We start from the raw sequence: 27,389 nt of genomic DNA on the forward strand, positions 1-27,389 counted from the left end.
CTGATAGCAGGTGACTAAATTAAATGCAAAGTAGAGCAAGCAACATGCATATTTTATGGTTTTCTTGCAAAGAAAATTAGATCTCTCTCTCATCTTGGCTTTCTCTCATCTTCTCCACTAATTTCTCAAAAGATCTCAGTATTTCTCAATCATTTGGAGCAGATCTTAGCCATATTTGGTGGACAGCAGGAGGGTCTCTGCTATAAATCCTAAATTTTTACAAAAATTCCGTGCCAATAGGAGAAGACATTGTACACTAAATTGAAAACGTGAAATTCATGTAATTATCAAGGAATTTAGATGCTAGCCCATTCATTGTAAATTGGGGCAGCATTTGGCTAGTTTGTGGTTCCAATTGTGCAAGTTCGGGGTGAAAAGTCAAGGGGCACATGGCCCGAATTGCTTTGGTGATTGTTATTACAGCAAGGGACTTTTGGTACAGCAAAGGAGATTGTGGAATCTCAGCTTGTACTCATTTTATTAGCAATCAAAGTTAAAGAAATACTGAAAGGAGCGTAAGTTTTGGGGCCAATAGGGTGTCCAATATCCAAGATTATTAAGGTAAATTGTGTATTTTAGTTTATGCTCAGTTATTAGTTGCTGTAATTAAGTGCTTGATTAGGTTCAGCCACCCTATCCAAAGAGGAAGGCTGGTTTCAGTTATGGATTCTTGGTTTGATAGGTTTGATGACATTGATAAAGAGTCCGTCCATTCTTTTGAAGATCGACATTCTCATGAGTCAAGTTGCAGTGAAAAGCAACTTGAAGATTGTAGATTAGAGCCACAATCCTCCAGAGATCAACACTCTGATAGATCTAGAAGATCGAAGTGATCTCATTTTCCTTGTGCTTCTCTATATGTTTCATATAGGGCTCGTATATCCGATTGTTGCACAGCCATTATGGAACCTTCAATATAGGTGCCGGTTCTTCCCTCTATACCCAAAGAAGATTGACTTGATGGTACAAACTACTTCCTTTGGTCATGCAAATTGGAGTGTATTCTTGATACCTTCGACTTGTGGACATTTATTACCACCCCTATTTCTCGTCCAATGGAGGATCCTTGCATTGGTTCTACTATGGACCAAGCAGCCCTATGGGATTGTCTCAATTCTTGAGTTCGATTCTATATTTATGAGTTTGCAAGATTCTGTCCTTGTGCATGTGTGCCGACTTTGGACCATAGTGGAATCTCTCTTCCCTTTATTCAGTAAAAGACCTTTGCCCACTGCATTACCATACAAAGAAGAAACCTCCGGTGCTTCTTATTGATAATTTTCCTTCTATGAAAAATCTTATCAGCAAGATGGAGGAATTGCGGGGTGAGCTTGCATCCCATGGTAGGACTATTTTATCAAAGGACATGGTGATGCTTTTTATCACTCATCTTCCATCTCCCAAGTATGATGTCTTCTATACAAGTTTGCTTACCTCCAGGTCTTGGAAAACTATTTTGTGGAGGGCAGTTAACTTTGTTTCTTTTGGAGCATGAAGATCGATTCAAGGAGATAGGAGACAATGGATCTAGCTTTACTAAAGCTTTTACTGCGCATTTGGGAGGGAGAAACAAGAAGGAAAACAAGAAGGCCAAGAACAAGAAGAAGAAGCAAGCTAAGAACTAGGAGTTTTCTTTGATCTTTGCCACATATTTAGAGAAGTGTAAATGCCCATATTATAGGAAGGGTAACCAACTTGAGAAGAAGTATTGGAAGAAATACCCTTACCTTTGCTTGAAGGATGGAGCTAAACTAGTTGAGCCTTTCTCTATCTCAATTTGACAACCACCTTGGGATGCGTGCTCAGAATTGAGGGTCTAGGGCTCAAATTCCAGCACCTGAAATTAAAGAAAGGAGATTCAAGAGGCCAGCCAACCAATCTCAAATTGGGGCTAAATTTGTCTCGCAAGGAGCAAGATGAAGGCCAATTCCCCAAGCAAACCAAGCGGCAAATTGATTTGAAGGCTCACTGGTCAATTTTGACAGCGGGAGACACTTGGATTAGTGCAGGGGATCAGAGAATCTTAGTTATACTCCATCCATTTGTAATAAAAGCTAAAGAAATAGTACAAGGGGCGCCAGTTTTGGGGCCAACAAGCTGTCCATTCTCCAAGATTAAAGTGGTAAAGTGTGCATTTTCAGTTTATGTGAATTTTATGCTTGCTATAATTAGTATTAAGTCAAGTTCGTACCACCCTATCCGAGGAGGAAGGCTGGTTTCATGAGCTGTTTATGTGAATTTTATGCTTGCTGTAATTAGTATTAAGTCAAGTTCGTACCACCCTATCCGAGGAGGAAGGCTGGTTTCGTGAGCTGTTACCCATGAGTCTGTATTCCTTCACATCCATGAGATAGAGGAGTCTCCTTCATTGGCTGTCTTCTCTTCAGAGAGGCCTTGGCTTATTGACATGGTGGTTTGAGTCATATGAATCTTGGAGATTTGCTGTAGGATCTTCATCCATTAGAGGGTATAGTCATTGTTGGTGACATTTGTTTAGTGTCTATTAGTGGTGTTGGCACCTTGCCGCTGCTGCCTAACTATCAGCAGATTACAAATGAACGATGAGTTTATTGAGGGCCATTTTGGATTTTCTTTCTTCTTCCTTGTTTTGTGTTTTGGTTTGGCACGAGGTGTGTTAGGGTCATCAGCTTTGGTCTTCCATTTTCTAACACTGGCATTTCTGTTGTGTCTTTGTGAATCTCATGGAGAACAGCTCTGGGAAAGATGATCTCTTGTCATGTTAGAACAGCGGCGATTCACACTTTAAATTATCATCACACTTTCTCGATGGCAGATTGTTGCAAAAAGCAGAGACTACAAGTTCTAAACAGCATTCAAGAACGCAGCACTGGTATCTTCAAATACGTTTTCTCTTGAATTCTTGTAAAGCTAAATGCATATGCATTGTTGACATCATGTTTTTACCTGAGTACATTGATCTGCTGCTTATTTATATGTCACAATTTCTTTTGTGTCTTTACTAGTCTTCTTAAATAACTACTCATAAGACTCCAGAAGGAAATATGTGAAACATCGGTGAAAAATATCATTTGCTTTTGTATACCACTGTGTAAGCGGTTTGAATTTTACTTTTTGTGTGATAACACTGTTGAAATAGTTTGCCATAGGCTGATAAAGATGGTACCTCACTGATGGAGACTTGAAAAAATGACAATTTTTGGGTTCTATATGCTATTGGTTTTATTGTTCTGAGATGTGATTGGGAGGAAGTTGGTTATAGACCATGACTGTAAAACTGAATGAAGGGTCAGAATAACTAATTTTCAATCCACTGGATAGTTCATGCAAAGTGGTTGTGGAATCCACAATGTCTGTAATAACGCAAATGAAAAGTGTGCCAGTTACATTAGTTGAAAATACCAAGGTGACTCATTTCTACAGGGTTCTAACTTCTAATTCACATTTCCTGCTAGTCAAATACGAATGACTACTACAAAGATACTCAATATATCAACACAATGCACTTAAGGATGTTTTATACCTGTCTGTTCATGGCCTTAAATAGTTACCTGAGTGGTCTTCACAGGATGCGGTCATGATAGAGGATACTTCTACAGGTGCTGTTCTATGGTCTGGCTCACAGAAGGGTGGGCTATACAAGATCATGGCCTTTGCTGCCTATTCTTCATCAGAGCCTGGGTTATTATGGTACGGCATGGTTGAGGGATTGCCGAATTTCCTTCCAAAACTCCCATCTTTATGCTGTAGCTGTTTGCGGGGCAAATAGCATTGGGTGCCTATGCCCAAGGCCTCCACCATCTACTCCTTTGGAGCTTGTCCATACAGACTTGTGCAGCCTTATACACATGGCGTCTTTGGGCCAGACCAAATACCTCTTGCTCCTAGGTGATGCTTTTTGCGAGATATGTTTAGGTGTATTCCTCAGAGCTCAAATTGGAGGCTTACTTCCAAATTTGTGAGTGGAAGACCTTTGTGGAAAACTAGTCTCCATTCAGAATTCAAGGAGTTGAGCCGACTATGGAGGAGAGTTTGCTGCTCATCAATTTGACAAATTTTGTAGGCAGCATGGCATTCACATGGAGCCTGCCACCACCATCAGACTATCTGAGAATGTAGTGGAGCCACAAATCAGGACCATGTTGAAGATGGCCAGGTCTATTCTTGACCAATGAGGGCTTTCCTGTACCCTCTGGGCTGAAGCAATTTTGACGGCAGTTCACATTTGCAACAGGTCTTTGACTATTGCATTACATAATACGAGTCCATATGAGGTTTTCTTTGGATGAAAGCCCAATGTAGCACATTTTCACATCTTGCAGTGTGATGCTTGCATTCATGTCAAAAAGAACAAGAGGGGGAAGCCAGATGCTAGATCCAAGTGGCATGTCTCAGCACCACCCCTCACCCACCAAGTTACCTCTTTGTCATCCTACTCCCTCGGCACCATCCCCTCCTATCCCTTACCTCCCGCGTCTCTTCAATTTTAAGTATCCAGTATCCCTCGGTCTTCTTTGAGGTTTACTCAGCCTTCAAAGGGGGATCTTCCTTCTATTGATAAGGAGGAGCTGTCATAGGATATAGGTGCATCACAAGTATTGGAGGCCTCACCACCTCCCTCACAAATCAGCAAACTTTAGTCTCATCATTCAATGGTTTCAACGTTTGATGTAGGAGTCTAGAGTCACTTCCATTAAAGAGACACCGAAGGGCCCTTGGAGGTTAGCCAAGCTATAGTAGTAGATTGAGTGTTCCCTCTGTGTGAAGTTTGAACTATGCCTTGATGAGTAGGATATTGGAGGAGCGTGAGCCTACCGCTCTTTAAGAGGCTCTTGCACATGATATCTAGCATGGTGGGATGCAAGACAAGCTTGATTCTATTGAGCAAAATAACACATGGGAGTTGGCTCCATGTCCCCTCCAAGCGGAAGATTATTTGTGAGAAATGGGTTAACAAAACCAAGAATTTGACAGATTGCACCTCAAACTAACACAAGGTGAGGCTTGTTGCTAAGGGTTTCACACAAAAGCCTAGCTTGGATTATGTGGAGACTTTTGCCCTAACTGCTCAAATGTCTATCATTTGTGTCGTTTTAGTCCTTGTGGCTCTTCATCACTACCACACATATTGGATGAATGTAAAGTCCGCTTTCCTCAAGATTTATGTAGATCAGTCTCCAAGTTTCGTTGTGCCATGCAAGGAGAAACATGTCTATCACTTGGGAAAGCCTCTTTGTGGCCTTAAGTAAGCTCCCAAGGCTTGGTATTAGTGAATTGACTGCTTCTTTCTCAAGCATGGTTTAGGAGATCAAATCATGACCCCAACCTCTAATATTTGTTCAAGGCTCCAAATGCTCGAGTATCCATGGTCGATTTGATTGTCATTGTTGTATGTACTTTGGTAGTATAGGTTTTTGGCAGATCATTGTTGTAGTATGGAACATGGTGATGGTTCGTAGGGGTCGTTGTTCCCCATCATAATATATTCCATTGTACTAGTCAACCGTGATCAAGAGAGGATGTTAGTTTTGCACATTTCATAGGTTTTATGGACTTGCATTTGGGAATTTGGGAGGGTGCTTGGGTGGGCAGCTAGACGGCCTATTTTTGGCCAACTTTGTTATCTCAAGTCTTGTTCATTGGCCTACAGATATGTGCATTCTCTCCACTCTCCAATGTCACATCTTACATACTTGCACCTATGGAGAGAGGGAGATTGGAGGCACTCTAGTAGTCAGCCATAGCCGTGTGGTTTGTACACATGTTCTCATGCTTTGGTATATGGACTCCATGGCCCATCCCTCCATTCATTGAGTTCATGTGTTCTTGCTTTTCTTGTTCATCTCTTAGTGTTTGTTCTCTATTGCTTTACTTGCGCATCTTGTTCTCACACTTAGTTCTTTCTTTCTTACTCCCTCTAATTTGCATGTATCGGCTATAAGTTACTATAGAGCTCTAGACCCCTACCAATATGTAAATTTGAGAAGAGAGAGAGAGATCTTGTTCAAATAGTCCTCAAGATTTATAGTCTACTTCGGGTAATTTTGCTTTTGGTGATCTATTGATCGAATCCCACCTTTACACCTCAAATCCTTTTATGAGATCTATGATTAATACATTTCCCTCTCAAAATCTCACAACTCTTTTGCACTTGGGCACAACTCCTTTAGGTTCTATCCTTATCTTTGTATCCCGATTGCTATTGGTGCTAGAGTGGTGGGAATTGCAATCACACACCTAATGTGTATACATTGTCCCTAATCTCTCTCATTTGGCCACTCAATTTGCACAAATGTCTCTTCCTATATGACGATATTACTCTTTTTTGGTAGCTATTGACATAGCACAACCTATCTTTACTATTGTCCATGGAGTCCTCATGCGTGGCATTTCTTTGCCGCATGAGGGGCACTTGGGAGGAAATCCCTACATGTATTTTGCTTCCCTCCAATCAATCTCTAAGCACTTGTGTTCTTGTTGCTAAGGCCAAGATTGCTTTCAAAAATAAGACTCGCCTTAATGAGTGATATTTGCTTTTAATAATTATTAGTAAGACTCACCTTAATGGGTTGATTATTATTGGCTTGGCCAAATCTAGTGTAGCAAGTGTTGGATTTCTAGGGATTATGGGCACTAGTCCAAGGATTAGATCCCTAGTCTAATCCTCACGTATCCCACCTTTTGTAGTTTGTTTGTGGAAATTTCACATTGCCACTGCAATTATTGAGCTGATACAAGTTGTTTTTCTTGAATTTTAGTCTAAATCACAACACTTTCACCATGCATCCATATTTGGAATGATTTGAAAGTCAACGCAGCAAAGTATTGGCGATCATTCTACCAAATTTGCCACCATTGGCTTTCCGAAGTCAACAACAATCAAGCCACTCAATTTTAAACAAGTTGCCACCCATATATTTTAATTTTATGCAGATAGGTATTTCCTTCCTATAGTTACAACTTTGTACAAGTTTGATTGTCAACTCTTGTGCTATGCAAGTTTGCATGACCAAGTACACTAAAAAACTCTTTCACTAGAGAGGGGGTCCTAGTTTTTACTTCTATGAAGGGGAAGCCAAGGAGTGGGAAGGACTCCAAAGATAATAAGGCAAGTGAGCCACAAAGTAATTCCCCACCATCAAACAATTCTAGTAAATCTAGTCATCAGCAGCACATCCCAAAGAAAAATATTTTTTGCACCCGTTGCTAGAAAGTTGGCCATTTTAATGAGACAAGTGTCGATCTAAGGCCAAGGGTGATCTCTGTTAAAAGTCCTTAGACCTCTACCCCATCCAAAGATGGTAACCTTAGTCCACAATGGAGGTACTGTGGGCACAACTACTCCAAACTTGAAAAGCTAGGTGGTTGTTGCAGCCAATGGAGGCCCATTGGTGATGTGACTTACAAACAATTCTCTTGAGTTAGTTTCTTTCTGACTCTGGATGGACGTTTGGCTGGGTGGTTGGGACCATCTATGGACTTCAATCCACAGGCTCATCTTTGCTTCCTTTGAACAATTAATTGATATGATGGTTGGTGGAGGTTGTGTCTATGCTTCAGAAGTCATCATGCACACATACAACTTACAGTACACAAAGTGTGTCTGTAAGAAGCTTGCAAGAAGTATACTAGGTGATAGGTACTTTGTCACGAGGACGTGAAAATTTGATGCTTTGCTTATATTTAATTGACATTTGATTAAAGGATTAATCAAATGTGCAATTAAAAGATGCACATGTGTTGCACATGTGAGGTGCAAGCTACTTTTCCACAGTTGAAGGCCGAAGGACCCTGTGAAAAAGATGGGTGTCAAAGGCAAAAGTTGTAACAAGTTACACTTGTTAGATTCTAGATGAATTTTGGTATTAGTTTGCCCTTAGGACCATTAATTGGCCATTAAGTGTCAATGGTGACACTAGGGACTAGGCATTAATTAATGGATTAATGCTTGTCCAAGGGTCAGTTAATGCATGGGACCACTTTGGGTTGCAAATGGCCTAGCCAATTAATTTTTGGATGGGCAAGGTCAAATTTCTGGGCATGGATTAAGGGCTGAATTAATTTTCAGAATTAATTAATTCTGAAAATTAATTAAATGGCTGGAAATGGATTAAGAAAGCTGCCACTTGGCAAAACTTTCCCATGCAAGTGGGGGAAAGGCTAAATAGGGTTGAAGGGAGAGGGAAATCTCGTTTTTTTCATTTTGGAGCTATTGGGAAGAGGTGTTGGACTGTTGCTGCCAGCTTTTAGGGCCATTTCCCAACCATTGGAGACCATTTTGGTGATGGAAATTGCATATTCTTGACCTTGGGAAGCTGGCAATTGCTGCTGATGCAGTTTCTCTTGAAGATCACAGTCTTTGATGCTTCTATTGTTGTTGGTGCATCCGTTTGGGGTTGGTACAATAGGGCAACAACTGATTTTGATCAGTTCTTCGTGACAAATCTCAAATTTTCCTCTCTTTACAGCATTCTCTCATCTCCTTCAGCCTATGCTCAGTCATTCTCAACAATTCTCAGCCATTTGGAGGAGATCTCAGCCATTTTTGGTGGGCTGATCTGTAATTTCTGTAGTAAACCCTAATTTACAGCAGAAATTAGGGTTTAGCAACCACCTTGGGATCCATGCCAGAGATTAAGGCTCAAGGGACTGAAATCAGCGATTTGGGGCAGCATTTGGCCAGCCAAGGGTCAAATTGGAGAAGAAGTCTTCGGTGAATCAAGGGGCAAATGACCCAAAAGGCTTGCTGGTCATTTATGACAGCAAGAGCAATTGGTTAGCAAGAGGAGATTGAAGAATCTCAAGTTGTATTTCTTCCAATTGAATGAAAGCTAAAGAAATACCGCAAGGGGCGCCAATTTTGGGGCCAACAGGGTGTCTACTGTCCAAGAATGTTGTATTTCATTTTATATGCATTTATTTATTGCTGTAATTAACTCTTAAATCAGGTTATCACCACCCATTCCAAGAAGGAAGGCTGGTTTCATACTTTATTGATTGAAGTTCTAGATCTTGAAGGAATGGCCATAGTAGTGTCATTGCCACTCATCATAGTGGCTGTGGTTGACTATGTAAAGGGAAAATATCTCTAGCCTTTTACAAATTTGGTAAGTAACTACGTCATAATCTTGGAAAGAAATGCTTGTCTATAGAATACAAACACAATTGTACAACAAACTCACAAATTCATAAAGAAACATAGTTAGGGTTAGGGTAACACGGAGACAATGAATACAAAAGATGAATAATTACAATGCAAAATGCAGCAAACACACTATGCAAGGTGAATATTGAACCTTGAACTCTTGTGTCTTAGGGACGGGGCAGAGAGAGTGAGTAGAAGAGTGTGTCATACTCTGATGTATCCTGAAACGCAACAGACAGTCTCGAAAGGTGTCTAGCAGCAGCAAACACAGCTCTATGAAGGCCGGATCAGTGTTAGAGGAGCAGTCAAAGCAGAAAATCAGCAAAATGCTGATCAGCTGATGATGTGGCAGGCAGGCGCAGGCTGTAAATAGCAATATGCAGCACTTGATGCTATGTCAGGGGCAGGCAGCATGTTGCAGAGTGAAAATGCAGGCTGCTGCTGGCCATACAGCTATAATTGCAGCAGATGATGATGTGGACACGCTGGCGTTAGCTAGACGGTAACATAACGACACCAACAGCAATGGAAATCAAGTCACCAGCTGATCATGATGTCTGGATGAGAGTAAACAGCAATCACCAACAACTGGGGAGTATTTGGAAACTGGTACCAACAACAAACAATAGTTGTCTATTTATAGATGGCCACGTCATCCCAAATTAGGGTTTGGCTTATGGGACATACACTCTAGGAACACATTTCTTTTAATGAAAGTTTGGTTACTTAATCAATTTAGCTTGTTTTGGGATTCCTGCATTTGACATGCATCCCAAGGTGCTTTGGAGTTGCTGGTTGCTGTCGAAGGACATGCATCCCAAGGCGATACTTCATCAGATTTTTAGGTTGTATGTATAAATCTTTGAACTTTCTCAAAATTACTTCACTAAGATTTGAGGCTTTTGCGTGGCACGCATCCCAAAGTACTGGACAGGTGCTGCAACAGCATTATTTTGCCATTTATGTGACACTAGACAAAGAAATTGCAGTAAATCTGAAAATTGCAATGAAAAATTGGGGATTTTCAGCATTAAGTTGCTGCCTTTGATGTTGGTTACACATTCCAAGGCTTATGCAATTGTACAGCACTGAATAGCTGTAAATTGCAGTTTGGGTGCTGTTTATGCAGTTTGTGTGAGAGTGCACAATGGCAAAAGGAATAGGAACACAGAGGCAAAGGAACGGAGAGAGGTTGCAAGAAATGAAGAATGAAATCTGTACAACAATGAAGGAATGCTGAATACACAAGGCAGACTGATCAGTCCTTGCACATAGCCCGTAGCATCAGTGAGGGCACCAAATCAGGTTGATGATGACGGCAACACCAGAGACGGAGGGAGATGATGAAGTCCTAGTGTGCACTTGCCAAGGAAGGAGGAAGATATATGTTTCCTAGGTGGGATAAGTGCCAAATAAATAGGCACAAACCATAAAAACTGGCCAACTGCAATCTGGGGCCTAAATATGGTAGACCATCTTTTAATGCTGGTAAAATGCCAAAAAATCTTAGAAAAAATCTTGGAAAATGTGGACAATGCTCAACAAGTGAGGCAAATTGATGTATTGTAGAAGCTGTCCAAGAAATGCACACAAAATCTCGACTAGAGGAGAAAATGCACTGAAAGGTGATAAACTGAGTGCTCTAGAATGAGCTATCTCCTCCGTCAAAACAGGTGATAGACAAGTCAAAGCTCCTAAAGTCCTCGTCGACTTAGATTGAGGCTCATAGATGGGAGATGATAAGGCATGACAATCATGATTGCTAACACCCCCTCTCAGATCCTGGATGTGGTAGAAGGTCAAGGAAGAAACGGATCCTTGGGTGGCAAGAGTGAATGCCAATGTCCATGAAGTCCGTCGATGAAGTCTACCGATGAAGAAGCTCCTCACAATCTTGGGAAACCCCCTTTGAAACACTAGGGGTCAGGGAATCCACTGCCGCATCATCGAGATCGTCCCCCTCTAAACGGACAGGGGTAACGAGGGAACCATCGGAGGAGAGGGTAGGGAATGGAAAGGAACCTGTGGAATAGGTGGTGCACAAGCGGGAATGGGTGTAGCAACAGATAACTACCTCTAGGAACCTTGCATAAGAGAAGGGGAATGGAGCCTGCTAAGCCCGCTCTCCTGCCAACCTGTCGCAGTAATAGCCCTTGTAGAAGAATCCTCAATACAAACGGCCTGCTCGGTGAAGACAACTCGTGTACCAAGCCTAGTAAGGCCATAAATTGAGAGGAGTGGAAAGCCCAAGTGTGGAACATAAAGGGCCTGGGAAAGGGAGCTCAAAGTGTGGTTAGGAAACAAAGACAAAGTGTCAACACCACTAATGGGCATCAATACAATGTCACCAACAATGATAGAAAATCCTTAAAAGGGCATAGATTTTGCAACAAATCACTTGGTGGAGTCATATGAGTAGAAGCTCCACTATCAACCAGCCAAGATCTCTTAGAAGAGGCAACCATTAAAGAAGGCTTCTCCAAGTCAACAAAATGAAGAAGGAACATTGACTTGTGGATAACTACTGGAGTAGAGGTAGAAGGCTTGGAAGTTTTAGCTCTATCCTTCGCTCCTGGCAAAAATGAGGGTGTTTCTTCTAACATTTCTCCTCTGAATGTGTCCCCTTTCCACAGTATGGGTGTTTAGGCTTCTACGAATCGGAGTTAGAGCTTGAAGAACTCTCATGTCGTTTAGCCTTGGACTTCCCTTTCTTCTTTTTTCCCCCTCCTGAACCTACAACAAAAGCTTTCGTGGAGGTGGATCCATTTGCAACCTTTTTGGTACGCTCGTTATGCTCCAAAACAAGCGGGGCAAGCTCCTTCCATAGAAGCTTCTCACAGGTCCTTGATGTAAGAAGGTTGGTGTAGAAGTCCTCAAACCGGGGAGATGGAAGCCGAGTCAAAAGAGTCATGGCCATATCCTCTGAAGAGATCATCTTGCCAAGGGACCGAAGCTCATCCTTCATATTCTCCAACTCGTTGATATGATCATTCGTGGAAGTAGAATCATTAATAGTGAGCATTCATAATTTTGTCTTGAGAGTAATCCATGGGGTAAATGTCTTGCGACGGTACAAAGAAGCCAACTTTGTTCACACTTTTGTTGCTTTCTGCAACTTGCACATACACACAAGGACAGAATCTTGTAAGCTCATAAAGAGGAAAGATCGGGCTCTAGAGTTAAGCTGATCCCATAAGGTCGCACGATCCATTGATGATCCAATGGTGGGATCCTCCACTAGATGGGGAATAGGGTGGGTAACAAACTCCTAAAGATCGAAGGTATCAAGGATACACTCTACCTTACACATCCAAAGTGAGTAGTTTTAACCATCAAGTTGATCCTCTTTGGGTAAAGAAGTAAGTATGAGTACTTGTAGAGGGTGCCATTGATGGCATATGGAGGCTAGTAGAATGGGCCTTTTGTGAGACATAGCGAGAATGGGGAGGTGAGGGTTCCCAAAAAAACGGGCTAGGTGACCTTCATTCTTAACGATCCATGCGATAAACTTGCCGTCGTTATTCGAAGGAGTGTTGAGAAGGCTCCTTATCTGTATTATCAAAGCCATGAAAGTGAAGGTAAGGCATCTTCAAAATCTTGCAAAGCACCCACAAGATATTTTACGTTTTGGCACTAAACAGCTGCGAAACAAGAGGAAATGGCTATAGGATCACAAGGAAGTCAATGTAGAGGGTCCACTTGGGGGGAGAAATACTGTGGACTGCACAAAGAAGCTATTGCCTTCAAGAAGAAGTGTGTGTTTTCAGCAAAATGGTAATGTGGCAAGGTTGCCTGGCAATCTAGGGTTGTTCTTGCATGAGAAATCAGCTCTCTCTCTCTCTCTCTCTCTCTCTCTCTCTCTCTCTCTCTGTGTGGCAATGATACCATGTGAGAGCGCGCAACGGAAGAAGGAACACAAATATAGAGACGAAGGAACTGAGAGAGACTGCAGGAAAAGAAGAAAGAAATTTGCATTGAACAAGGAAAGAATGCTGAATATAGTATGCCAATTGATTAATCCCGGAAGAAGATGACGGAGTCAGAGTATGCGCTTGCCAAGGAAGGAGGAAGATATATGTTTGCGAGGTGGGAGAAGTGCTAAATAAATAGACATAAATAATAAAAACTAGCCGATTGCGATCTGGGGCACCGACCAACATTTAATGCTTGTAAAATGCTAGGAAATCTCAAAAAAAATCCTAGAAAAGGTGGACAATGTTTGGTAGGTGAGGATAGACTGATGTATGTAGAAATTGCCCAAGAAATGCGCACAAAATTAGGAGTGTTGGCGAAAATGCATCGAAAGGCAATAAATTGAGTGCTCTAGAATGAGCTATTTCCTTCGTCAAAACAAGTGATAGACATGTTAGAGCTTCTAAAGTTCTTGTTTGACTCAGACTGAGGCTCACAGGTAGGAGATGACAAGGCATAACAATCATGATTGTTGATTGTTTGGGCGGCATGTTTTTGAAGAAGAGAGATAATTTTGACAGTTTTGCACTTGCTTGAGTATCGCGTGTTGGGATTTTGGTACTTAGTTGAGTACACTTCACACTTCAGCTTGGAAGTGTTTGGCTCCTCAGTTTGTGCATAAATACAATGTCAAATCATGAAACCTAAGATTAGAGCAACATTTTGGGAGTCACATAGAAGGACAAGCTAGATGGCACCAATTATCCTCTAGAGAGTTTTATGCTTCACAATCTTCTCATTGCAAAGGATCTTTAGGATTATGTTACAAGTGATTTACCTCAACCAAACGAGCTTTCCTTAGACACCTCAGTGTGATGCCAGAGGACAGCCAACTACTCTTGCTAATGCTATAGTTGTGGTGCCCTTGCCCAACCTACAACAGATGAGAGGAGATGGGACTTGAAAAATGCACATGCTTTGTCATTGATTGCCTTGTTAGTGAAGAGAGCCATCATACCTCATGTATGCTCATGCAAGACCTTCAAAGCAACTTGGGATATTTTGGAGCGCATGTTTGCAACTCCTAATGAAGCCATAATCTCCTACTTATGGAGAGAACTGGCTGATGCACATATGAATGAGAGTGATAGCATGATTGATTTGCAGGATATCTGCGAGCAGTTGCTGAACATTGATGAGGTTGTTTTGGATGCAGAAATGGTGAATGTCATTCTAAACTCACTCGTTGAGTCTTATCTTGGTTTCCACACCTTGCTAAATTTATCATTGAGGGGGACCCGGGGCGGGGGGGGGGGGAGAGCAACGGCCTCTTACTTTTGTGGAGTTGGGAGGCCTCTTGTTACAAGAGGAATAGACTCGACGGAATGTTGCTATGAGGTTAGGGGATGTTTCCATGCTCTCTAAATTTAAGGGCAAGGGCAAAGCAAAGCAGTTTGTTAAAAATTAGCAAAAGGCTGATTCGAGGCAGCATTTAATCAAGGCTGCCCAAGAGTGAAAGAAGACAGAAAAAAAGGGGAAATGCCACTACTGTAAGAAACCAAGACATTACATTGATGAATGCGGGAAAGGTTGGCCAAAGAGAAGAATAAGGACTCCGATTGCTATTCAGGAGAGACATCTGCCAATCGGTCTTTGGATGGGGATGCTATAGCCAACTTTTTAGAGGACTATGCTCCCTTGATATGCAGTTATGACACATCCATGGCTGATAGTGCATTTAATGCTGTTGAAATGCAGCATACTTGGTATTTTGACAATGGGGCATCCAAACACATTACTTAAGGGAAACATATTACATGTGCTAATAACAACAACTATGATGTATGTGGCATTGGTTCATGTTGATCATTGTTGCAGATGTTCAGACTTCATGCTTCTTGACATTTTGTTTGTGCCTGGTATCACAAAGAACTTATTGTCGATTTTAGCTTTTTATAAGCATGGATTTCAGGTCATCTTTGAGGATAACAAGTGTATTGTTAGAGACAAAGAGATGGACTATGCTCTTCGATTGTTAGATACCTTGTATAAGGGCCTATTTCTGTTGGATATTTATGAGAAATCTTATGATGCTCCGGCAATTAGTACTATTACACCTGCTATGTAGAATGCGAAGCTTTGACACACTCGCTATGGTCACATGAGCTTTGACAATCTCATGACTCACCAGAGGTGTTAGATGGTAAATGCTTTGCCTATTTTGGATACAACCACCTTCCCATGCTTGTGAGGGTTGCATGCTTGGGAAAATGCAAAGATTTGCTTTAAGAAAGATGGTGCAGTGAATGTTGTCGAAAAAATGCAGCTCATACACCCTAACGCATGTGGTCCTATGCGCATGAGAGCACTCGGTGGTCATTTCTATTTTATTACATTTATCAATGACTACTGTAGATACACTTGGGTGTATGGATTGAAGGCCATATTGGATGTATTTATGCACTTTAGACACTTGCTTGCAAAGTCGGAAGTAGAAACAAGTTTGAAGGTGCAAACCCTATGCACGGATCGAGGGGGGGGAGTATATATCTCGTGTGTTTGAGACATTCTTGCTTGAGCATGGCATTACACATCACATCATTGTGAGGATGACACCTCAACAGAATGGAGTGGTTGAAAGAAAGAATCGCACACTCATGGAGATGACCGGATGTATGCTAAAAAGTAAACGGCTGTCACATAAGTTTGGCTTTGAGATGTGTGGTCCTATGTGCACGAGAGACTCTGTGGTCATTTGTATTTTGTTATATTTATTGATGACTACTACAGATACACTTGGGTGTATGGTTCGGAGGCCAAATTGGATGTCCTTATGCATTTTAAATACTTGGTTGCAAAATTGGAAACAAAAACAGGTTTGAAGGTGTAGATCCTACGCATGGATTGAGAGGGGGAGTATATGTCTTGTGCATTTGAGACATTCTTGCTTAAGCATGGAATTACACATGAGGCTATTGTGAGGATGACACCTCAATAGAATGGAGTCGTTGAAAAAAGGGATCACATACTCATGGAAATGACCAGATGTATGCTAAAAAGTAAAGGGCTGCCACGTAAGTTTTGGCTGGAGGGCCTACAATGTAAAGAATTGCACACTCATGGAGATGACCAAATATATGCTAAAAAGTAAAGGGTTTCCACATAAGTTTTGGCTTGACGGCTTACAATGTGCCAATCATGTACTTAATAGGGCTCTGACAAAGGTAGTTAAGGCGATCAGTCCTTTTGAGGCATGGCATGATTGGAAACCGAAAGTTGATTACTTTCCAGTGTTTGGATGCATAGCATTTGCTTGTGCGCCTAAAGAGCTTCGTGTGAAGCTAGGTGATAAGGCACTTAAATGTATTTTTGTTGGATACAGTTAAGAGAGCTAAGGCTATCATTGGTATAATTCTCGTACTGAAAGGTTTTTGTCAAAACAGAGATGCCATTTTTGTTGAGAGTGCAGCCTATTCCCATGATTAGTTTGAAATGCTAGCCACTTATGAGAATGGGGATATCTTTGAAGGTCTTTTTCTACTTGCATTGGGATCCGTGCCTATCTAAATGCAGAAATATATGCATTACAACATGCTGAACGTGCTCCACTTGCCCAAAATCAGCCACCAATTGAAGCCAGCCTTCCTTCTTGAAGAGGGTGATGAAACCTGATTAAGCACTTAATTACAGCGATTAACAAATTCACAAAACTGAAAATTGCACACTTTACCACTTTAATCTTGGACATTGGACACCGTGTTAGCCCCAAAACTGACACCCCTTGCGGTATTTCTTTATCTTATATTGCAAATAGATGGAGTACAACTGAGATCCTTTGATCTCCTCTGTTAATCCAAGTGCCTCTTGCTGTCAAAACTAACCAGCAAGTCTCTAAACCAATTTGCCCCTTGGTTTGCTCAAGGCCTTTACCTTGCTTATTGAAAGACAAATTCAACCCCAAATCTTATATTGGTTGGTTGGTCTCTTGAATCTCCTTGAAATTCCTTAATTTTAGCTACTGGAATTTAAGTCCTAGGCCCTCAATTTCGATCATGCATCCCGAGGTGGGGGTTAAATCCTGAATTCTGCCGTAAATTAGGATTTATAGGAGAGATTGATTGAAAGCTCTTCCTCTGATGGCTCAAACTATTGGAAAATGCTGATATAACTTAAGAGATGGTTGGGAGATGAGAGAGAATGCTGTAGAGAGAGAAATTTCAAAGTTTCATCTTGAGAAACGCTGAAAAGCTACTAATGTCAAGCCCGAACAGCTATGGAAGCTGCCACCTACAGCTTAGGATGACTAGAAAGACTGCTACCCCCTCCTTTATGCCGTCATTTGCACTAGGACTTTGGGTTGTTATCACCTACTCTTGGAGAGCTTCAAACTGTTGTCATATGTTGTAGGATTGATCCTTGGTGGTTGCAAATCATATCGGTAACCTCTCCTTGCTCTCTAACAGTCTCTTTCTCTCTCACAATGGCTGGAGTAGACTTCCACTAGCCCCTAAAGACGTTTTTCTTACTTGGATGGGCAAGTTTTGCCAAGTGGCAACGTCCTAATCCCATTTTTCAGCATTATCCAACTTATTAAATTAATTTTTAGAATACTAATTTTGAAAATTAATTCAATAATTATTCTAGTATTGAAAATCAATTTCACTAGCCAATAATTAAATTGGCTAGGCTAATTTGTCTTCTAAGTATCCCTGAGCAGTTATGACCCTTAGATAGACATGAATTGATTAATTAATGCCTAGTCTCTAATGTCAACACCGACATTAGTGGCCAATCAATTGGTCTAGGCCGAAATCTGACACCGGGTATCACCTAGTATATGTTAGCCATAACTTATTACAACTTTTGCCTTAGGCACCAAATGATGTCTCGTGGTGTTGGGTTTCACACTGTGCAACAATTACCTTGCACCTCACATGTGCAAGTCACACTAGCATATTTGATTAACTTTTACTAAGTAAAATAATAAAATTTCACGTTCTCATGATACCAATTGCTCCAATTTCTTCTAGAGTAGTGGATGCCATAGTAGTGCAAGAAAGGGCTGCTATACATATAGCCAATACAGTCCCAAGATAGCTGTTACAGACTCTTAAAGAGAGTCGTATGCATAGTTGCCTCTGTACGTGGTACGGAACGGTCCGTACGGTACGATCTGTACGGTACGATTTTGTACGATAAAACTAGCCTCTTTCGGCCACTTGGCTTGTGCGTGCTCTTTCCATGTTTCCTGCGCCCTTGCGTCCTGCGTTTCGTGCTTTTCCTGCACTTTGCGCTTTTTGGGGGGGTGGGAAGCCTTGGATACCTCACCCCACCCCCCTTTTTCAAATTCCAGCCATCATCCATGCAAAACTTAATACTCCTCTTTGGATTCCTTCCAAGCTCCAGCTTGCAGCCCTCTCTTTGGATTCCTTCTCTCTTTAGACTTTGACTGTTTGAACTTTGAACTTTGACCCTTGTCTCATCTACAAAAGGTGTTCCTCTCCTCCATACTTCCACACCAATTCAGCAAGCACTTACAAGTTACCATTCTCATCTTTCGCGCACCCTATCGAAGCATTTGCCATTCTCAAAGAGTCAAATCTCATCTCCCATCCCCTCTATCCCCGCACCCTATTAAAGCATTTGCCATTCTCATTTCCCATTCTCTCTCTCTCACTCTTGCTCTTTCAACTTTACCCCAATCCTCGGGCTTCTCAAGTCTCCCTCCCTTTCAACTTTCAAGACTCAAGTTTCAAGAGTCCAGAGTCGAGAGTCGAGAGTCGAGAGTCGAGAGTCGAGAGTCGAGACTCAAGCATCTCTCTCTCTCTCTCTCTCTCTCTCTCTCAGGCCTCTTTATTCGTCATCGGGACTATGACTCGTGAGAAGCACGAGCCCTTCAATTTGCATGCGATCCATGTGGAGAGGGACACAAAGAAGTCAAACTCCCACCATTGGACATGCAAGTATTGCGGGAAGCGCTATACAAGTGGTGCAACTCTGCTTCTCCAACATCTTTCCAAGACGTGGGGGCAGGTTGCTCCATGCAAGGAGATCCCTCCTAACATTGTGGAGGAGATTCTCACCAAGATGAGAGGGGGATCCACAAGAGGAGGAGGAAGTGGCGTATCTTCAATCGATGCGGGAGAGGCCTCTACCATTGGTGGTGGGGGCTCCACATCCGCATCCGGCTCCGGTAAAAGACAAAGAGTGGAGGCTCATGCGGTGCCGGAGAGACAATCATCTCTATCTCAAGCACCCGGTCATGTGCGTGGATCGGTTGCATTTCTTAGAGAAAGGCAATAACTGCGGGCATTGAAATTGCATACGCGGTGATTGAGTGCAATCTTGCATTCAATGTCCTAAAGTAAGAGCAATCAAAGAAGATGGTAAAAGCCATTGCCAATGTGGGTCCATGTGAAGGATGGACCAGTGTCACATACAACGACATGAGGACGAGAAATATTGATGAAGAGAAGGAGAGGATTGATAGAGCCCTTGATCCTATTCGGGCCGCATGGATAAAATATGGTTGCTCCATTCTCACCGATGGATGGAGTGATCGTAAGAAATGGGGCATCATCAACATAGTCGTCTCATCTCCACTCGGCACTTACTTTTTGCGGGCCATAGATACCGGCAAGAGGGGGAGAAAAACAACGGACACATTCATCTACTGCCACATTCGACAAGCTATCATTGAGGTATACATTGCAATTTGCATTTTAAATTTGTTTCATTTTCTTTCATTATGATAATATCATGATTCATAATTGAAATTTGATTTATACATAACTTGTAATTTGTAAATTGTGGTTGTAGGTGGGCCTCTCAAATGTAGTGCAAGTCATTACCGACAATGCATCGAATTGTCAGCGTATGGGCCGTTTGCTTGAGGCCAAGTTCCCTACCATTGTGTGGACTCCATATGCAAGTCATTGTTTGGACTTGCTCATGGAGGACATTGAGAAGCTCAAGTGGGTGAAGAGGGTGGTCCGCAAAGCTACATCAATCGTCACATTCTTCACGGTAAAGGTAAAGGTGCTTGCGATGTATCGTGAGCATAGCACACTTGAGTTGAAGAAGCCTTCTTCAACTCACTTTGCTTACATGTGGTTATTGCTGGAGTGCCTTTATGAGGTGCGGTCAGACAGTGGTGTCTACTCTATGGAATGAGTGGGATGAGCATGAGACAGAGTGGGATGAGCATGAGACAAAGGAGGCTAAAGCTATGCAGTGCTTGTGCCTTAATGAGCAGTTTTGGCAAAAAGTCCATGCTGTTGTCATTGTCGTGACTCCCTTTTATAGGGTGTTACGTATGAGTGATTGCGAGGGGTCTACCATGGGCCTTCTCGTTCACTTCTTTAGAGCGGCATTGGCAGAGGCATGTGCTTGTACAGTGATCACAGAGACACAGCGTGCACATGCTTTAGAGATCGCAGAGAGGAGATGGGCGTGGATGCATAAGCCCATCCATGGTTTTGCCGCATTGGTGCATCCAGCCTACAAGTCACCGATGATCATGGATGATAGAGAGTTCCGTTCAGACCAGCTTTCTTATTTGACTCGTGTGGTCTCTGTTGATGACCATAATGCAGTGCTAGAGGAGCTAGGATGCTATGCAGATCAGAGAGGGCATGTGGCTTTTACTTCTCCCACTTGTTGGAGGAGAGAGTCACTTGTGAAGCCTTTATTTTGGTGGCAAAACTTTGGATACGCACTGGAGACCCTTTAGCCCTTAGCCATCAGGGTCCTTGCCCAGGATTGCTCTTCGGGTACATGTGAGAGAAACTAGAGTGCCTATTCTCTCATTCACACAAAGATTCGCAATCGGCTTAGCACACGATAGTTAGAGTGGCTAGTCTATTGCCGCACTAACTTACGCATGATGAGGGCTATGATGAGCATGGGTGGTCCGAAGCAGGTAAAGTTTAAACATTTAACCATAACATTTAAAATTTGTTGTTTTAACTTTTAAACTTTGAACTTTGAAGTTTAAACTTATACTTTACAATTTAGACTTTAGCATTTAGTATTTACAATGAATCATGATCAATCTTACGTGCATCACTGCATTGTGTAGGTGAATGTTGATACATTCAAGTTGACGGGCGACACTCTTCTGAGTGTACATAAGGAGGTGGATGAGGAGGAGGCGATGATTTTTGCAGAGGTCTATAGAGAGCTTATAGCAGCAGATACTCGTGACACTCGCAGTCAGCGTGCTCGTGGGCAAGGAGTTCGAGTAGGTGGTAGTAGGGGCACGGTCATTTGACACCCTCCATCATCGAGGAGGGGTGGTTCAAGTGGCTTGCAGACATATGTAAGGCGGGGCTCTAGTAGCTCACATCCTGTGCCTCATGATGACATCCCCCCCTTGCCTACATAGCTGCCATCTAGGGAGCCATCATTTGATAATGATGGTAACCTCATCAGTTGAGGATGAGCATGAGTCTGTCTCATCATCGGATGCCGAGGAGTCATCTTCAGACTCTCTTGATGAGTACTCAGATGGTTCTGATGATGGTGATAGTGATGCCTCATCATAGATTCATCATTCATATGACATAGGTCTCTTTTTTTTTTGTATCAAATATACTAGACTGTAGTTGTATGATGTATCGCATGTTTTGCGTAGCCCATGCGAGTCGCGACCGTAATGGTCACCCTCATGTATTCATCTTATTCTGTAATGAAATGGCTATTTTCACTTTAAACATGTATTCTATGATCTATCATTTAATGATTTATGGTTTTTGTTATTTAAAAAATCATCTTAATTTTTTTTCGTATTAATATCGTACCGTATCTTATAAAATCATAAGGTACCAATTAGTACCGTATTTTATCGTACCGTACGGTATCATACCTTTCGTACCTAACAACTATGGTCGTATGGATTCTACTTTGCTTCAACGTAGAGGTTCTAGTGCTAGAAATGCAAGAGGGGCATATTTTTTGATTCAAGCCATCTTATTGATGATGAGAAAGCATATGCTTTTGCTAGTACTCTTTTGGATGAAGATGAGTCTATATGTTTTGAAGATGCATGATAGGATGTGCATTGGGTGCAAGCCATGAGTGATGAGATACGCTCTATTGAGTAGAATAACACTTGGAATCTTGTTGACTTGCCTTCTGGTAAAAAGGCCATTGGCACACGTTGGGTTTACAAGCTAAAAAGAAAATTTGATGGGTCTATTGATAAATACAAGGCAAGGTTGGTTGCCAAGGGATATGCTAAAAAAAAGGGCGTTGACTATGGAGAGACATTTGCTCTTATATCCGAGATGGCCACCATTAGGTGTGTGATTACTATGGCTTCACATCTTAGTTGGGATGTACATCAATTGGATATAAATATAACATTTCTAAATAGAGATTTGGAAAAGGATATATATGTTGCACAATCTCTAGGCTTTGTTGTGCAAGGTCAAGAGCACAAGGTTTACAAGCTGAATAAAAGCCTTGTATGACTTAAAACAGGCTCCACGTACTTGGTACTCCAAGATAGATGCATTTTTGACTACATAAGGGTTCCAAAACAGTTCGACTAAACTCACTCTCTATGCTAGGTTATGCAATATGGGAGAAGCTGAAAACTACTTATAAGATCACTACACCTGTTAATTAGGTGCATTTAATGTGCAAGTTAGTGAATATGCGGCTGGATGAGTCAAAGCTTGCAGTTGAGCACTCGAGTGTATTCACAGGGATTCTAAATCAGCTCAAAGATGCAAATTTGGACTTTGATGATAAGTTGAGGGTGATCTTTTTGATCATGACACTGCCCGACCCTTGGGAGACCTTGGTGGTTTTACTCAGTAATAACCCCAATCTCTCATATGATGGGGTGAGGGGTTCTATCTTGAATGGAGAAATTAGATGTATGTCTAGTGGAGAAGGCAGCAACTTAGCTTACAATGTAAGAGGCAGGGCTGAAAAGAAAAATGCAAATGCAGGATAGAGAAACAGGAGCAAGAGCAAAGGAAAGGAAAAGAGTGACATTACTTTCTATCACTGTGGTTGGAAGGGCCACAAGAAACCTGATTGCAAGTATTACAAGAGGGAACAAGAGAGAAAGAAGATTGCAGGAGATAAAAAGAAGAAGGAAGATAAGACAGATGCATCCGAGACAACCAAAGGCAAAGAAAAGGCCAATGTGGCCTCTAGTGTGGTCATAGAAGAGCTTTCAGATACAAAGGCTGATGTATTATGTGCAGTTGATTATGATGCCATTGTATGTCACATGCAAGATATGCAGATTATCAAGGCTGATGTGATTGATGCACTTTTGTCAGTTGATGATGGTGTCACTCAGACTTGGATTGTAGACTTTGGTGCCTCTTTCCATGTAACTCCTTGCTTGGAGTGTTTTGCTATGTTCAATGCAGGCAGTTATGGAAAGGTGTATCTTGGAAATAACCATGCCTGCAACATTGATGGGATTGACACAGTACACTTGTCCTTAGACAATGGTCAAGAGCTTGTGTTGAAAGATGCCAGATATGTGCCTGGCATTGAAAAGAGTTTACTATCTGTTGGTCAGCTTGACTTGCATGGCTATACCACACTGTTTGGTGGTGGTTTGTGGAAAGTACAAAAGGGTTCCATGCTGATTGCAAAAGGAACCAAGAAGCGCACTTTGTATTGTTTGCACTGCAAAGCCTTGAATGGCAAGTTTCTTGCAGTTGCTAAAATTTGCAGCCACTTGGAGCTATGGCAAAAGAGATTAGGCCATATGAGCCAAAAAGGACTTGATGTCCTTACCTCTCTGAAGAGGGTTGATGGAAAAGGCTCTAAACTTGATTTTTGTAACGAGTGTTAGTTTGGAAAGCAAATAAAAAATTCCATTTACTTTGGTGTCTCTCGTAAGTCCAATGTCTTGGACTTAGTGCATTCTGATGTATGTAGTATGCCCGTGAAATCGTTCGATGGTGCTACATACTTTGTCTCCTTTATTGATGAATATTCCAAGAAGATTCGGGTGTACTTGCTGAAAAAGAAAAGTGAAGTGTTTGCTGTTTTTAAAACTTTTCATGCATTTGTGACCACTCAGACAGGTAGAAAGCTGAAATGCTTGAGAATTGATAATGGGGGTGAGTTCACATTGATTGAATTCAAGTCCTTTTGTGACTTGCATGGTATTAAGAGGTAGCTTATAGCCCCTTACAGCCCTTCTTCAAATGGGGTGGTTGAAAGATATAATAGGACTTTATGTGAAAGAGTGCGGTGCTTGCTGTCCACTGCTAATTTCCCTCATGCATTTTAGGGAGGGGCACTCAAAACCGCGATTCACATTTGCAACCACTCTCCAAACAGGTCCTTAAATAATGGCATCCTTCAGGAGGTTTGGTCTGGCAAATTGGCCTCATATGGCCATTTACGCATATTTGGCTATGATGCTTTTGTGCATTTTAGGGATGAGCTAAGGAACAAACTTGGCCCAAAATCCACCAAAGGCACTTTCATGGGCTATGGTGATGAGGGTGAATTTGGCTATAGAGTGTGGTTACCTCAGTCCAAGAAAATTATTCGCAGCCATAATGTTGTGTTTAATGAGGCAAAATTGCTGAAAGGTACTTTAGCCTCTAATGAAGATATAAAAAATGTGAAATTTCAGAGTTTGCAGCCACCTATTACTTTAGAAAATGAGCCTCATGGTGTTGTATCCCAGGCTGAAACTGATAATCAGCCGGTTATTTTTGAGCCAAATGATGATGGACAACAAATAGGACCACAAGGAGGTCATGGACGGCAAGATAGGCTTGCTGATTATGAAAATGCAGGTGCTGGAAATGAAAATGAGGGTGCTGTACAGCTTGAACAGCATGCTGAAAATGGCTTACAGTAGCCAATAAATGTTGAAAATAATATACCTTCAGATGTAGACCCAATTCCTAAAAATGTTGATCATTGGGTATGTAGGTCTACACGTAAAAAGGCAACCACATAGGTTTGACCCCTCCTTGCATTATGTGATGCTTACAGATAAGGGTGAGCCTCTTACATACAAAGAGACCAAGTCATGTGAGTTCAGCAATAAGTGGGAGCTTGCTATGCAGGAAGAGATTAAATCTCTATATGCAAATGATACTTGGGATATTGCGTCATTGCCCAAGGGAAGGAAGCCACTTCCAAACAAATGGGTGTACAAAGTAAAGACAATTGATGGAAAACCCAAGTACAAGGCAAGATTAGTTGCCAAAGGGTATGCGCAAAAGGAAGGGATTGACTTCCAAGTGTGAGAGTGCGCAACGGAAGAAGAACACGAACATAGAGGAGGGGAGAGAGAAAGCAGGGAATGAAGGAAGAAAATCTGCACTGACTGAAATGAATGCTGAATACACTGAAATGGACTGATCAGTCCCTGTACGCAGCCCGGAGCGTCAGTGAGGGCACCAGAACAGACTGAAAACAATGGCAGCACCAATGCTGGAGTGGGAGAGGACGGAGAGTGTGCTGAACCTACAGAAGAATGTGCTGAGAATGACTGGGGGGCTGCTATATATAGCCCCAGGCCAGAAAACTGGCCGACCTGCCAAATCTGGCCGACTTGGCCAGATCTGGCCGACCTGCCCAAATATGGGCCGACTGCACACCAAAAAGGCCCAGTTTGGGCTGTGTGACTCCCGGAAAAAGGAATTCAAACACAAATAGCAGATACAAAGCTGACAGAGCTCCTCTGTCTCCTGCCAGACTCTGACAGGAGCTCACAACCAAGAGATGACAGATTGAGAATGAAAATAGAGCAGGCTAACACCAAGAGGTATTCTCACCTTTTGTGAAGATGACCACTCTTCGTGTGCTTTTTGCTCTCACTGCTGTACTGGACTTAGAGTTGTATCAAATGGATGCAAAACAACTTTCTTGCATGGTAACATTGATGAGGAAATCTACATGAAACAGCCCGAGGGCTTTATAGTTCCTGGAAAAGAGCAAATGGTGTGTAAACTAAAATGCAGCTTGTATGGGCTGAAGCAAGCACCATGGTAGTGGTACAAAAAGTTTGACACTTTTATCCTATCTCATGAGTTTACACGCAGCCATGTAGATCATTGCTTGTACATGAAAAAGGATATAGATGGTAGCCTCATCATACTTGTTTTGTATGTGGATGATATGTTGCTAGCTGGGAAAAAAAAAACTATCTTGGATGCTCTAAAAAATTAGCTGAAATCAGCTTTCTCCATGAAAGATTTGGGGAATGTAGAGCATATTTTGGGCATGATTAGGTGGTAAAAATGCATGCACAACAATACCTCTTGATTGATCCAACCTCAAGTGTATTTTCTTTTGCTTTTCCTTGGCTATTTTTGACTGCATCTTCATATGTATCAGGGTAGTTGATCAGAATCTTTTCTCTAATTTCAGGTTTGAGCAATGAAACAAACTTGTCCTTTTTCAAGAACATCACGGGAGGTTGCTCCATACTCTGTGCAATTTCTATCCACTTTGCTTCAAATCTTGCTGCAAATTTAGACACTTGCTCATTTTCTCCGTGAAACAAATTTTCCAAAGATTTCCATAAACTCTCAAGAGTTTGCTTAGTTGCAAACCTTGTAAGGAACTCATTTTTTACTTCATTCCAATTTGCCCTTGTCTCTTCATTCAGTGAGTTCCACCATAACCTTGCAGAACCTTCATGAGGATTCATAGAGATAGAATGCAGAAATTGTTGTTTTTATCTCAAGAAAAGTACATCGGAAAGGTATTGGACAAATTTAACATGGCTGAAGCTAAGCCTTTTGGGATACCCTTACCTCCTTATCTCAAGCTTAGCAAAGCCAACAGCCCGAAAGATGACGTGGAAGCAAATGCTATTGAAGAGAGTTCCTTATCCATGAGCTTGTGGCTCTCTTATGTATGCTAAGGTTGCTACTCGTCCAGACATTGCTCATGCAATGGGAGTTGTTAGCAGGTTTATGTCAAATCCTAGCAAAGCACATTGGGAGGCTGTCAAGTGTATTTTTCGATACCTTAAGGGTACACAAAGAAAAAGTATTTGCTATGGGTAGGGTGCACTTAGTTTGCAAGGTTACTGTGATACAGACATGGCAGGTGACTTGGACGCTCATAGGTCCACCGGTGGGTATGTCTTCACAATTGTTGGTGGAGCTATTTCTTGGTGTTCCAGGTTGTAGAACATCGTTGCACTGAGTACGAGTGAAGTTGAATATTGTTGCGCTAAAATATGCATTACTTGCTGATTAGCCTCTTAAACAACCCCAAAACACACTAAGAATACTCTTTTAGAGTAAAACCCTAAAATGGAGAGCAGTTCGAGAGAGTTCAGTGGAAACCCTAAAACGGGGAGCGGTTCCAGAGAGTTTAGTGGAAACCCTAATTTTTGGGG

The 27,389-nt window shown here is 41.8% G+C and overlaps 1 protein-coding gene and 1 pseudogene across 3 annotated transcripts in view; both read left to right on the plus strand.

Moving 5' to 3' along the window:
* LOC148037535 (putative calcium-binding protein CML11) overlaps window positions 1–27,389 on the plus strand; it is a 260,777-nt pseudogene that overhangs the window by 132,297 nt on the left and 101,091 nt on the right.
* Window positions 1–27,389, plus strand: part of LOC148037537 (uncharacterized) — a 92,680-nt gene that overhangs the window by 18,675 nt on the left and 46,616 nt on the right. For 2 of the 3 annotated variants that reach the window (XM_087676465.1, XM_087676466.1), the window contains exon 5: window positions 2,714–2,851. In XM_087676465.1, coding sequence (XP_087532591.1) covers window positions 2,725–2,851 — 127 coding nt within the window. In that variant the 5' untranslated portion in view covers window positions 2,714–2,724. The remainder of the gene's footprint in view (window positions 1–2,713; window positions 2,852–27,389) is intronic. The other variant, XM_087676467.1, reaches the window with a different exon arrangement.

This window comes from Lygodium microphyllum, chromosome 4 (assembly GCF_053477565.2).
Source record: "Lygodium microphyllum isolate KBCC chromosome 4, Lygodium_microphyllum_v1.1.10, whole genome shotgun sequence".
NCBI classification, from domain to species: Eukaryota; Viridiplantae; Streptophyta; class Polypodiopsida; order Schizaeales; family Lygodiaceae; genus Lygodium; species Lygodium microphyllum.